Source organism: Balaenoptera acutorostrata, chromosome 10 (assembly GCF_949987535.1).
Source record: "Balaenoptera acutorostrata chromosome 10, mBalAcu1.1, whole genome shotgun sequence".
Classification (NCBI taxonomy): domain Eukaryota; kingdom Metazoa; phylum Chordata; class Mammalia; order Artiodactyla; family Balaenopteridae; genus Balaenoptera; species Balaenoptera acutorostrata.
Window position 1 is genome coordinate 67,203,757 of NC_080073.1, and position 14,626 is coordinate 67,218,382.

Here is a 14,626-nt window from a genome sequence, read left to right on the forward strand (position 1 = left end):
CCCCTGGGATTGCCACCTGAGCCTTACTCCCCACTCTTGAGCCCGGGGGAAGGTATAGTCGGCAGGGACGCCCTTCCACCTGCTCCTCTGGGGCATTTTTTTTTTTTTTTTTTTTTTAATCCTGGGGCATTTTTACTGACACTCAGGCCACCAGAGACTCCACTCACTGAGGATCTTCAGCGTCAATCATCTTCTCATCCAACCTAGTGAGCTCAAGGATCTGAGAAAATGAGAACCAGGAGCCCCATGAGATGCAGGGCTCCTGATGGAAAAGCTCAACAAGCAAAACTAAGACCTTTAAGGACAGTTTTGTCCTTTCCTTTTAAAAACAGTTTTAATGCACAGGGAAATCTAACTGAGATGATCCTATCAGTACTCACTTTTCTCCCTCAGTAAACACAGACCCCTTAGGAGCAACTTCAACTTTCCCAGGCACTGTGATGCCATCCAATGTACAGTCAGTATCACCAGCCTTTCTAAGAGTACTGCACATTGCTAGATACTCCAACTGTCTAAAATGCGTGTGTTACACTCCCCTACTCCCAGTCCAGGGAGAGCACACAGAGTACAAGCAATCCCACCCCTAGTATCTCTCACTTTCTGTAAGCACGGAGGCTCCAAAGAAGGAAAGGAATGGAGGAAGAGGGAAAATTTCACTGGAAGTGCTTTAGGAAGGCCCAAGGTGAATAACATGACAAAGATGAATGTCATATCACCCAACTTAGTTTCTACAAAGAAAAAAAAAACCTGGTACTTCCCTCGTGGCACAGTGGTTAAGACTCCGCACTCCCAATGCAGGGGGCCCAGGTTCGATTCCTGGTCCAGGAACTAGATCCCACATGCATGCCATGACTAAGAATTCACATGCCACAACTAAGGAGCCCACCTGCCGCAATTAAGACCCGACGCAACCAAATAAATAAATAAATATTTTTAAAAAAAAGAAAAACCTGAAAACATTCATGAAGTTATCTATGTGCAGAGTCCTTCTAGACTTTTAACACTCCCTCCCTCTCCATCTTTTTCAGTATACTAATCCATATTAATTGAGCAGCAATTTTTTTTAGTGACTTGAAATTATTCCAAAGCATTTGAAATACTTTTCACAAAACCATTCCAAAGCATTTGAAACACTTCTCACAAAACCATTCTTTTTGAACTCAAATTTCACCAACTGACGTCATATTTAATTACACTGCATAACTACAATAGCAAGTACAACGAACATAAACAGATATAGGGATAAATATAACTGACTCTTTGTAAGCACATGATTGGCTGGGAGGCCACATGCTCCGGGGCCTGTCAGGCCCAGCAGCTCACAGAGTAAAAGCAAGTGTTCAGGGCACCAAGTGGTTAAAACAGAGGTTGGGCAAGAGATTGTCCACAGTACATCAGGTTCAAAGCACTGTAAGAAATGTTAGTTATCAGGATTGCCCCAACCTAAAGATATTAATTTATCAAAATGTGTCACCATAATTAGTAAAACGTCTAAGGAGGGGGATTTTCCTGCTGTTGATGCTTGCTTATCAACAGTAAAAGCAGCCAGAGGTTTAAAGGAAAGGGAACTCATTTTCATCATGTTGTTTAGTCTGTCCCACTAGCCTCTAAGCTCCCTCACTGTCTGTCTCCTTTTAACTGTATCACAGAACCTGACACTGGGTGAGTGCTCAAAAAACTTGCTCAGTAAACTTGCTGGATATGTTCACACACCCTAACCTGGATCAGTATTTCAGCTGCTATCACTGCTGGCCTATAAATAAAATTTTCTGGGGCTGGAAAAATGGAATGTTAGAAGGTTTGACTCATGGTCTGTTATCTGCTAATACTTTCCATCTCTTTTTCTTTACATTGTAAGTAGGTTTCCTGACATTGGTTAACTAAATTTATAAATCAGGGTCCTATTCATACTTACATTATTGTTGTATTAATGCTAATAGTATTCTGTAACCTATTCTATCTTGATTAAAGCCATTAGTGCTCATTAAAAAATAAAATTGGGTTGAATGTCCTATTGAGTTTGAATTTCACATTCCCACAAGTGTGGCAGTTAATACTTCCAGTTTCTAGCACTACTACTGAGAACACAAAAGTTCTCCGGGAACTAACAAATTACCCTTCCAACACAATTATATAATCTGAGAATTGAATGGCACCCTAGAGATTATTTTGTGGTCCAAAATCCCTCCCAATTAAGAGTTCCAATCGATAACTACTCAACTTTTGGGGGCAGGGAGGGATGTAAATCTTTAAATCCCACATTACAGAATGCTGCACCTATACAGCATTCTGTATAGGAACACACAAAACAGCCTATACAATAGGCTCTTAACACATATTTGCTTAACTGAACAAATCTAAAATAGGTCCATTTCATTATTTTCTTATTCTTCCTAGGCTTTAGCTGTAACATCTACTGAATCTGAATGAAAGATCTGCATCAATCTTCTGCTCATTAACCAATGTTCAAAAAGAAATTCAGTAAACTCCATGATCAGTCAAATGTTTTAACACTGATGCTGCTTGTACCAGTACATAATAAAACTTTAACAGAAAATGGAAAATCAAGTCTTCATTACTTTGCTTATGATCTATAAAGGGTTTCCAACTTATCCAAAATACTCACATGTTCTCAATTTCTAGTATGACTTTTTTAAACAAAGTCTTGCATCATTCATACAAGTAAATTATACACCCTTCTACTTATAATTGGGGTGCTCACAGATTTAACCATAGTGTTATAGTAAGACATGTTATTATGCTAATTAGTTTTCCCTCCAGTTAACAGCCTGTCATCTCAGATTCTGATTTCCCATAATATGATATGACAATGAAGAGAACAAAGCCTCTGGAGCAGTAAACATCGCCAATAATTTTACTTTACTCAAGCATATATTCCAAAACAAGTACATAATTTACAGCAAGGCCCTGCTTACCAGGCTATTACAATGCATCTGTTTTGAAGACTTTTACAATATATTCTAGGACACAAGTATACATTTCCAAATGCAGTTTCCTACTGTTCTGCTGAAAGGGAACACACAAAATCTCTCAACAGCACAATTACAGCGCTTTTAACTTTTTTTTTTTTCAGGCAATAAATTCGCACTTCCTCCTAAATATCTTTGGACAGCAACTTCTGGCAACCCATCTGTGTCTTTCATCACAACTTCTTTTCATAACTAACGGGTCAAGTTCTTTTCTCCCCATTTCAACACGATGTACTGTACTTGCAGCCCTGCCACGATATCCCACTGCTGAATGCCGGAATACAGCATATTGAATTTCACTGTCCTTTATTGTTTCCAGTTTAACTGCCATTTTACCACCATACACACGAGTGAAACGCGTTCCCACAGGCATCTTATGAATTTCCAAAGCAGCTATTCTGTGAGGATTTACAAAACATTTGCCTTCTCTGAATTCCCTTTATCACCACAGAAACGGCTTTGAGGAGCTGAGATTTTTTTAAGTACCCTATGCAAAAAGAAACTGATTCTAAGCATTTCTATTTTGCAAGCAAATTTAATCCTAAAGGCCTTCCTATAGGGCAGTGGAGGAATGTCAGGGCAAAGATCTTAAATACCGCTTTTGGCCTTCCCAATTAAAATGAAAAATTTTCAACACACAAAGATTATCTAATCAAATGTCCTTTCTTCTCAGGCTACACCCTAAGGGCTACCCAGAGCAGTGTAAAATAAACAACTGGCTTTGGCTTTTGCACAACGCCCTCAATCTTCCTAAGACTCCCCCACTCCGGCTCACAGACGCACATAATCCCTCGGCAAACCCCCAACCTGCCAATGAAGTGGACTCTTTCTCTGCCACAAAGGGCCGGCCCGCGCCTCATGCACGGAGGCCTCTACACACATGTGCTGGGCTGACAAGTGCGGAGCTGCCCTTTCTGGATCCAAAGCTGCAGGCCTGGACCGAAAGCCATACGCTCTTCCCACCCACTGCCTTCTACCCGCCGCCACTCTCCCCAGTGACAGGCGGCCCGCTCCGAAGTGCCCCAGCCGCCCGCCCGGCCCATGCCGTATGGCCACGCTCAGACCCACTTCCCCTCCGCCCACCGTCCTCTTTCCTTCCTCCTCTTCCTCCCCTCAGGAAATTCCGTCGGAACTTCATTGGGGCCGAGCGGAGCGGCCCAACCCGGGGCCCGGGCAAACCCTCTCCAGCCGCCGCGCCCCCCGCGCCTCGGCCCGAGGCGGCCACCGACCCCGGGGACCCCAGGCCCGCCCGGCCCGGCGCCTCACCTCCTCCTCACTCTCGCTGCGGAAACATAGGCACGCGGCCCGCTTCTTGTAGCCGTCGCCGTCATAGGTGCGGGTCTGGTTCGACTTGAGCTTCATCATCCTCCGGGCCCGAGTTGGGGTGAGGTGCGGGTCGCGGGAGTCGAGGGTAGGGAGTCCGCTCCGGACGGCCGCGCGCGCACGCGCGCCCCCGGCTCGGCCAAGGGAAGCAGGGAAGAGGTGCCGCTTCTCCGCTACAGGGCTCTGCCGCTGGCCCGCCGCGGCCGCCTCATTCCCCCCGGCCCAGGCCCCGCGCCGTCGCCGCCGTCACGGCTGCCGTAGCCGCTGCCGCCACGGCCGCCGCCCCCCCGGACGACGACTGCGTCGCCATCTTGGGCGCGCTGCGTCAGCGGCGTAAAGCCGCGCCGGCCTGCCGGACGGCCGCGCGCTCGCAGCGCAGGCCGCGTTCGGGAATCGCGCCCTCCCATTCCGCGCGGCGTAAACGAGTGTCTGGAATGAGAGGGCGGCGCGACTGGAGGTGGCCGCTACGCCAATAGCGTAGGGGTGGGGACAGTGAGGGGCGCTGGGAGACAGCCGGGGGAAAAGGGATGCAGGCGCAGGGCCGCCCAGCTCCGCTGAGGAGGGGGAAGCGAGGATTTGCCCAGGGTCACGGCGCCCGGGCCTTGGCTTTGCCCATCCATCTGGGAGCGGGTGAGGGGGAAGGTCTAGAGGTAAAGGTGGGATGCAGTTAAACGCAACGGAGAGTGGTGCAACCTGAGGATGCCTGGATTAAGCACTGCAGGGAAACAGGGCAGGGGGTGGTGCATTGACATCCGGAAGCTCTGGACGTCTTATGGGCTGGGGCATGTAGTACATTGAAAGAACAGATGTTTATCCTGCATTCCTTTATTTGTGCAAAAAAGCAAATGCTTCCTCTTTAGGTATACAGGAGGGCCAGAAAAGAGTGAGAGAGAGAGAGAGAGTGTGTGTGTGTGTGTGTGTGTACGTGTGTGTATGTGTACACACAATGCAAATCATAAGGCATCATCATTTTGGGCAGTAAAGGAGGAGGATATATTGTGGTGTCAAACAGATTCTCCAGGGAAGGATATACAGCCAGATGCCCTCCAGCAAGGAAAAGGGAGTATGACTTGTGAAAGTTCTCAGCAGCCCAGACCAAACCTAGTACCATGCCGATGCCCTGGACGTGCTGAAAATCATGTGCAGGACTTGTCTGTGAATTGCTTATTACCCTTTTTTGAATTTGCTTATATTTAGCATAGTCAAAAAAGATCAGGATTTGAAACCAAACAAACCTAGGTTGGAATCTCATTTACATAATTTATTTACCCCTGTAAAATAGAGATAATAAACTCATTTGGCACCTGGCACATAATACTCACTCGATACATTGTAACTACAGGCATACCTCAATTTATTGTGCTTTGCTTTGTTTTTTACAAATTGAAGGTCTGTGGCAACCCTGCACTGAGCAACTTTTATCCAACTGCAATTTTTCCAACAGTATTTGCTCACTTCTTGTCTCTGTGTAACATTTTGGAAATTCTTGAAATATTTCAAACTTTTTCATTATCCTATGAGCAGTGATCTTTGAAGTTACTACCACAACTTGCTGAAGGCTCAGAAGATGGTTAGCATTTTCTAGTAATTAAGTATTTTAAAATTAAGATATATACGTTTTTTTAGACATAATGCTATCGCACACATAATAGATTACAGTATAGTATAAACATATGCCATAGGAAACCAAAAATTCCTGTGACCTGCTTTATTGCAATATTTGCTTTATTGCATGGTCTGGAACTGAACCAGCAATATCTTCAAGGTATGCCTGTAACGTTATTGATATTTCACTAAGCCCTTGACACATAAGATATGGAATTTCAGTTAGTTTTAGTCAATCTTCTGTGACAGAATTCCCAAAATCTTGGTCATTTTGCTTGTCTTTCTAGCCTTCTCCTCTGCCATATGTCTCTAATTTAAAAAAAAGAAAGATAAAGCCAAAAGTTCTGATTGTAGAAATACTGTAACATGCCCACTGTCAAAAATTTGAAAAAACATGGTATTTTTATTTTATTTTATTTATTTTTGGCTGCATTGGGTTTCTGTTACTGCACGTGGGCTTTCTCTGGTTGCACGTGGGCTTTCTCTAGTTGCGGCAAGCAGGGGCTACTCTTGGTTGCAGTGTGCAGGCTTCTCATTGCGGTGGCTTCTCTTGTTGCGGAGCACGGGCTCTAGGCCCGCAGGCTTCAGTAGTTGTGGCTCACGGGATCTAGAGCACAGGCTCAGTAGTTGTGGCGCACAGGCTTAGTTGCTCCGTGGCATGTGGGATCTTCCCGGACCAGGGATCAAACCCATGTCCCCTGAATTGGCAGGTGGATTCTTAACCACTGCACCACCAGGGAAGTCCCCATAGTATTTTTTTAATTAAAAAAATTTTAATTTGGGGGGGGATGTGAGGGGAATGACACTTGACTTAAAAAAAAAACCTAAATTATGGATATCTTTGAGCACATTCTGTAGAGATTTGTATCCTGCTTTTTTTCTGGTCTTTTCCATGTCATTAAGGGATTTTTTTAAAAATACTATTTCTAATTACTACCCAGTAGTCCATCATAGGGATGAACCATCAATTTTACCATTTCCCTCCTGTTAGAAGCTTAGGTTGTATCCTCTGTTTCATTAGAACAGCAATGAACATCCCTGTACGTAAATTCTTGTCTCTGACTCAGATAGTTCCTCAAGATAATTTCCCAGAGGCGGATAAGGGGAGTAGGAACACACTTATGGCTCTTGCTGCTTTTCGTCAAAGGCTTCCCTGAAAAGTTGTATGAGTACAATTACACCAGTGGCTAGACAGCTACACCATACCGTCTGCCACTTTCATAAGGTAGAGAGCAGAATTGCAAATGGCATTCCAGGTTTCAGCATACCAGAGTAAAAATAATAAGCAAGTTAAATTGTCGCATCTTTGAAGGCAGGCACTGTGTCTCATTTACCTGGATACCTCCACCTCCTAGCACAGGGCTTTGTTCAAAGTAAGAGCTCAGTAAATGTTGATTGACTAGATGGATGGAGGTTTTCTGTTGGTTTCTAATTCCTTCTCCACCTTTTGTGGGCCTCTTTAGTTGCAAGAACTCACTAGATCGCTCCCAGATCCCTTGCCTTAATAGTAATAATTAATATTTCTTCATTCAGGAAACATTAACCAGGACTTCCCTGGTGGCGCAGTGGTTAAGAATCCTCCTGCCAATGCAGGGGACACAGGTTCGAGCCCTGGTCCAGGAAGGTTCCACATGCCGTGGAGCAACTAAGCCTGTGTGCCACAACTACTGAGCCCTCACGCCACAACTACTGAAGCCTGTGCACCAGAGTCCGTGCTCTGCAACAAGAGAAGCCATTGCAATGAGAAGCTCACGCACCGCAATGAAGACCCAACGCAGCCAAAAATAAAATAAATTAAAATAAATTAATTTTTTTAAAAAAAGGAAACATTAACCAAAGAATTGCATGCACCCTTTCCTGGAAGATAATGGGTAAATACTAGATTTAAATTCATAAAATAATTGTACTTATTAACATTATTCCAGTTAAATTCTTCTCTGAAAGTCCTATAAGAAAAAATTAATATGTAAAATGTTGCCTGTTTCCCTATGACCATAGTAAAGAGTAAGGTAACTCTTCAGGTGCCTAAGCCAGAAAGCTGCGAGTCAATATATCTCCTACCTTCCATCCCACTGATAAACTCCAATGCTTCTGCCTTCTGGACATCCTCAACCCCTTCCCTCTTTGCCCTCTGCCATTACTTCATTAGGACTCTCCCTCTTGCTTAAACAGTGTTCTTCTTGGCTCCCATCCAGCCCTGTTCAACCCCATTCACCCACTGCAGCAAGAGGAATCCTTCCCAAATGAAGATCTGAGTAAGTCATGGCCTTGATTAAACACCTACATTTGCAAGCCGCGCAGTGCGGCCAAAAAATAAACAAATAAAATAAGAAAATAAAAGTCTATTTTGGGGAATTCCTTGGTGGTCCAGTGGTTAGGATTCCATGCTTCCACTGCAGGGGACACGGGTTCTATCCCTGGTCGGGGAACTAAGATCCCTCAAGCCATGTGGCAAGGCCAAAAAAAAACAAAAAAAGAAACACCTACAGTTGCTCCTCAGTGATTTGAAGAAGATAAAATCCAAATTCTACCAGGAAATACAAGACCCTGCAAGAGCTGGCCCCTGCCGACCTTACTCAATAGTCTAGTCATTCTGAACTACCTGTGGTTTCTTTTTTTTTTTTTGAACTAACTATGGTTTCTTGAACCTCCAGACAGCCTTGCAAGTCTTTGAACATGCTTCCTTGCTGTCTGGAGGACTCGTCTTCCAAGACCCTCACACATTCCAGTGTCCCTCTACTCCCACCCAGAGACCAAATTATATTTATTTATATTCTTCAGAATGCAGGTTAAAAGCCCTCCTAACTGCCTTTATGCTTCCTACTGGCCTCGGTTTCTCCTGCTTTGTTACACTATATGTCACATACTGTTGTCATTGTTTTCTTGCCAATCTCATATTTCAGATTTCTTGAAGGCAGGGTCTGTGTCTCACTTATCATTGCTTATCTTGCTCAGCAGTTATCCCAGGACCTGACACAGACACATCTCAAAAAAAAAAAATTTGTTAATGGAAAAACAGCTGTTGCCCTTCTAGAACCTGACCTTTAGTAGAGAGCTCAATCACTTGCCCAGTATGGAATGAGACTCACCTGTCTATAGGAATATCCTCTATGACACACCTAAAATCAGTCTTCTGAATGAAGATCACACAGCATTCTCCTGATTACACATTTTGGAGATCATCTGTAGCAACTTTTTAGAGCCAATCCTGGATGAAATGGCAAATAAAACACAGAAAACTGGTTTTCACAGGTTCCTTACTCCACCCTGCTCCCTTAACATGCCTCTCACTGCCCCCGCCTCCCAGGACTACCTTGTCCATCCCATTAAGTCCCCCAGGAGCACCTTCTGCTTCTGATCTTTGCTTTTGTATTTGTTACCTTTTGCTCCCCAAAACATAGTAGCTTAAAACATGAATCATTTCTAATTTTTCGTGGTTTCTATGGGGTAAGACTCCTGGAGTGGCTTGGCTGAGTGGTTCTGGGGTGGTGTCTCTCATAAGGTTGCAGTCAGATGTTGGCTGGGGTTGCAGTCATCTGAAGGCGTGACTGGAGTAGGAGGATCCACTTCTTATTGGAAGTCCACATTTCTGTGTGGACTTCTCCATGGGGCTGCTTGAGCATCCTCATGCCATGGTGGCTGGATTCCTCCCAAAAAGAACAGTACAATATCCCAAGACTGAACTGCAATGCCTTCTATGACCTAGCCTTGAAAGTCACTTTATCGGTTCCATAGCTTTCTACTCATCACGTAAGTCAGCCTGACTCAATGTGGGAGGGGGTTACACAAAGGCACGAATAGCAGGATGCAAGGATCATTGGAGGCCATATGAGAAGCTACCTACCACACCTTTCATAAAAGTTGCCTGACCTGTAATTCATTCATTCATTGCCCATATGTCCTAGACAGTATACTTAACAGAGGGAAAGGAGATAATTCTTGAGAAGTGGCTACCCTTCCTTAGGTGATAATGGGTGGTAATAGATTTAAATCAAATAAATTAATCCTAACAAATATGTCATTCTACTAAAAATGTTCAATTTTCCAAAAGTCCTGTAGGGTAAAGCTCTAATAAATATATTTCAAGTTCCACAGCAGGCCTGAGGGTAAAATTTTTAATAGAGCTAGGGAATCAAACATGCTTACTCATCCCTTCCATGGGGCTAGTCACAAGTTTTGGCCCATTACCTCTATGTGGTTCTAGCCCTTCTCACCTGACGAGGATTTTTTTCCTGTCTGCTTCAGAAATGGAATACCATCAGAGATAGAGACATTTCAAGAAAACCTAACAATTGGGACTTTCCTGGTGGTCCAGTGGTTAAGACTCTGCCCTTCCACTGCAGGCGGCACGGGTTCAATCCCTGGTCAGGGAAGTAAGATCCCTCATGTCGCAGGGCAAGTAAGCCTGCACGCCACAACTACAGAGCCCTTGCACCACAACTGGAGAGGAGCCCACATGCTGCAACAGAAGATCCTGCATGCCACAACTAAGACCCGACACAGCCAAAAGTAAATAAATAAATAAATAAATAAATATTTTTTAAAAATTAGCATCAAAAAAACCCCCAAAAAACCAGACATCATCAAAATTTAAAACGTCTGCCTGTCAAAGGACATCATTAAGAAAATTAATAGACAAGACATCATATATAAAAAACAAATGACTGGTATCCAAGATGTATTTTTATATTTACAGAAATCAATAATAAAACAAAAAACACCCCAATTTTAAAAAATGGAAAATATAATTGAACAGATGCTTCACAAAATAAGACAAAAATGCCCAACAAGCACATAGAAAAACGTTTAAGATCATTGTTATTAGGTAACTATAAATTAAAACTACAATGAGATACAATGTCACACTCATTAGAATGAATAAAATCAAAAAGACAACAGCAAATGCTGACTATGCTGTGGAGCAAATGAAACTCTGATACAATGGTTGTGTGCTGGTTGTACAATGAAACACCACTCCAAAGAACCTTTTGGAAAATTCGTATTAAGTTAGGCAGATCTAGCCTATGACCCAGCGATTCCACTCCTAGGCATTTACCCAACAGAAGTTAAAACAAATGTTCACAAAAACTTAACAAAAAAATGTTTATGACAGCCTTATTCATAATAACCCCAAGCTGGAAGTTGCCCAAATGTCAAAAGGAAAATAGATGAATAATGGTATATTTGTGCAATGGAATACTACTCAACAATAAAATAAATTACTGATACATGCAACAATATGGATAAATTCCAAAAACATTATAAGTGAAAGAAGCTAGTCATTTTGAAAAGTGTATATTATAGAAATACAGTTCTATAAAATCTAAATACAGACCAAACAAATCTGTGGTGATAGTAATCTGATAGTGGTTGTAGGAACACTGGGGAAGGAACTGGCTGGAAAAGGGCAGGAAAAAACATCCCGGGGGGATAAAAATGTTTTATCTCCTGTTTTAGGCAGTGATTATATAGGAGTATGCAATTGTCAAAACTCAATGAACTGAATATGTAAAATCTGTGCATTTTTATTGTATATTCTTTACGTTTTAATTTAAAGGGCTAAAAATCAATGATTTTTAATATTCTAGAAGAAAACAATTAGAAAATAAAATTAAAAAAAACAATTCCATTTAAAATACCATTAGAGGCCTTCCCTGGTGGCGCAGTGGTTGAGAATCTGCCTGCCAATGCAAGGGACACGGGTTCGAGCCCTGGTCTGGGAAGATCCCACATGCCGCGGAGCAACTAGTCCCGTGAGCCACGACTACTGAGCCTGCGCGTCTGGAGCCTGTGCTCCGCAACAAGAGAGGCCGCGATAGTGAGAGGCCCGCACACCGCGATGAAGAGTGGCCCCCGCTTGCCACAACTAGAGAAAGCCCTCGCACAGAAACGAAGACCCAACACAGCCCAAAAAAAAAAAAAAGAATAAAATACTATTAGAATACTCAGGAATAAATTTAACAAAAGATTTTGCACTAAAAATTACAAAACAGGGCTTCCCTGGTGGCGCAGTGGCTGAGAATCTGCCTGCCAACGCAGGGGACACGGGTTCGAGCCCTGGTCTGGGAAGATCCCACATGCCGCGGAGCAACTAGTCCCGTGAGCCACGACTACTGAGCCTGCGCGTCTGGAGCCTGTGCCCCGCAGCAAGAGAGGCCACGATAGTGAGAGGCCCGCGCACCGCGATGAAGAGTGGCCCCCGCTCGCTGCAACTGGAGAAAGCCCTCACACAAAAACGAAGACCCAAGACAGCCAAAAATAAATAAATAAATAAATAAATAAAATAATAATAATAATTTTTAAAAAAAGTATTTAAAAAATTAAGGTTATATTAATATGTTTAAAAAAAAATTACAAAACATTGTTGAGACAGATTGAAGAAAATCTAAATGAGTGGAGAGATATACCATGTTAATGGACTGAGAGACTTGAGCGTGTTAAGAAGTTAATTCTCCCCAAATTGATCTGTATATTCAAAGCAATGCCAATCAAAGTCATGTCCATGTTGTAATCCCTAGAATCTATGAATACATCACCTTTCACAGAAAAGGGGACTTTGCAGATGTGATTAAGTTAAGGATCTTGAGATGGGGATATTAACCTGCATTACCTGGGTGGGCCCAATGTAATCATATGGGTCCTTATAAGGGAAAGAGGGAGACAGGAGAGTCAGAGACAGACAAAAAGATGTGATGACAGAAGTAGAGGTCAGAGGGAGAGAGATTTAAAGATGCTGGCTTTAAGATGTTGGAAGGGGACTTCCCTGGTGGCACAGTGGTTAAGAACCTGCCTGCCAATGCAGGGGACATGGGTTCGATCCCTGGTCAGGGAAGATCCCAAACGCCGTGGAGCTACTGAGCTTGCGCACCACAACTACTGAAGCCCGAGCACTCTAGGGCCTGCGTGCTGAAACTACTGAGCCCATGTGCTACAACTACTGAAGCCCGTGTGCCTAGAGCCTGTGCTCTGCAACAAGAGAAGCCACCACAATAAGAAGCCTGTGCACCACAACGAAGAGTAGGCCCGGCTCGCCACAACTAGAGAAAGCCCGCGCACAGCAATGAAGACCCAACACAGCCAAAAATAAATTTAAAAATTAAAAAAAAAAAAAAGATGTTGGAAGGGGTCATGGAATGCAGGTAGCTTCCAGAAGCTGGAGAAGGCAAGAAAACAGATTCTCCCCAAAGCAGCAAGAGGAACACAGCCCTGCTGACCCATTTAGGACTTCTGACCCCTAGAACAGTAAGATAATAAATTTGTGTTGTTTTAGGCCACTAAATGTGTGTGAATTTGTTACAGCAGCAATAGGAAACTAATATACCTAGCAAAAATGAAAACATGTCCACAAAAGGACCTGTACAAAATGTTCACAGCTGCTTTATTCATAACAGCCAAACAACATAGAAGTCCATCTGTGATGGGGGTGGATTAACTGGGAAGAGACATAAGAGAATTTTATGGGAAAGTGAAATATTCTGCATCTGGATAGGGGTGTCAGTGCCCTCCAGGCCAAAACCAAGCATATACCTGTAGTTGAACAAGTTGGGATTTTTGCTCCTTACAGTGATGGAGAACACATACCATGGAGAAGCATAGAGCATCTCAGAAAGGTGATTTTTTTAATGCCTGAGGTGATTTGGGGGAGGTTTTAAGGAAACAGGGCTTTGTTCTGGATCGGATGCTGTCAGGAAGCAGGGTAACTCTATGATTGGGTATCTTAAAAAATCTTTCCTAGAATGAGGGAGAACATGGCTAAAGACATAACTGGTAGAGAAGCAGTCCCTCATATCATCTGAGAGAGGGGCATGCTTTATATTTTAGTGGTTTGTACAGTGAACTTGTTTTTGTCTGTGCTTAGACAAGATTATAAAGTTTTTTGACTTTGAGTCACAAAGTCACCTTGTCTGATGCTGATGTTTGATGACACTGTTTATATCCAACAGGAGAGTGACATGGCTTCAACTGTGAGTGCCAGGCCAACTTCTAACATGCCAAGGCCTAGCTGTAAGGGTCAGGCCAGTTCCTGGATGTCAGGGACAGCTTTTCTCCTTCTCAGAAAAGTGAGTTACATGGTTGTGTCCATTTGTCAAAAGGGTGGAGTTAGGACTTGTATATTACAAGGTCAGGTGGACCCCGAATGCCTGTATAAAGAAAATCAGACTATTCAATATACACAAATCAATCAATGTGATACACCATATTAACAAACTGAAGGATAAAAACCATATGATAATCTCAATAGATGCAGAAAAAGCTTTTGACAAATTCCAACACCCATTTATGATAAAAACCCTCCAGAAAGTAGGCAGAGAGGGAACTAACCTCAAAATAATAAAGGCCATATATGCCAAACCCACAGCCAACATCGTCCTCAATGGTGAAAAACTGAAACCATTTCCACTAAGATCAGGAACAAGACAAGGTTGCCCACTCTCACCACTATTATTCAACATAGTTTTGGAAGTTTTAGCCACAGCAATCAGAGAAGAAAAAGAAATAAAAGGAATCCAAATTGGAAAAGAAGAAGTAAAACTGTCACTGTTTGCAGATGACATGATACTATACACAGAGAAACCTAAAGATGCTACCAGAAAACTACTAGAGCTAATCAATGAATTTGGTAAAGTAGCAGGATACAAAATTAATGCACAGAAACCTCTTGCATTCCTATACACTAATGATGAAAAATCGGAAAGTGAAATTAAGGA

General features: G+C 43.0%; 1 protein-coding gene across 1 annotated transcript in view; it reads right to left on the bottom strand.

Moving 5' to 3' along the window:
- The window catches only part of NUDT3 (nudix hydrolase 3), a 127,157-nt gene extending 122,508 nt beyond the window's left edge, over positions 1 to 4,649 (bottom strand). The window contains exon 1 of the mRNA XM_057554459.1: positions 4,257 to 4,649. Within this exon, the coding sequence (XP_057410442.1) occupies positions 4,257 to 4,355 (99 nt within the window). The 5' untranslated portion in view covers positions 4,356 to 4,649. The remainder of the gene's footprint in view (positions 1 to 4,256) is intronic.
- Positions 4,650 to 14,626: the final 9,977 nt, after the last annotated feature.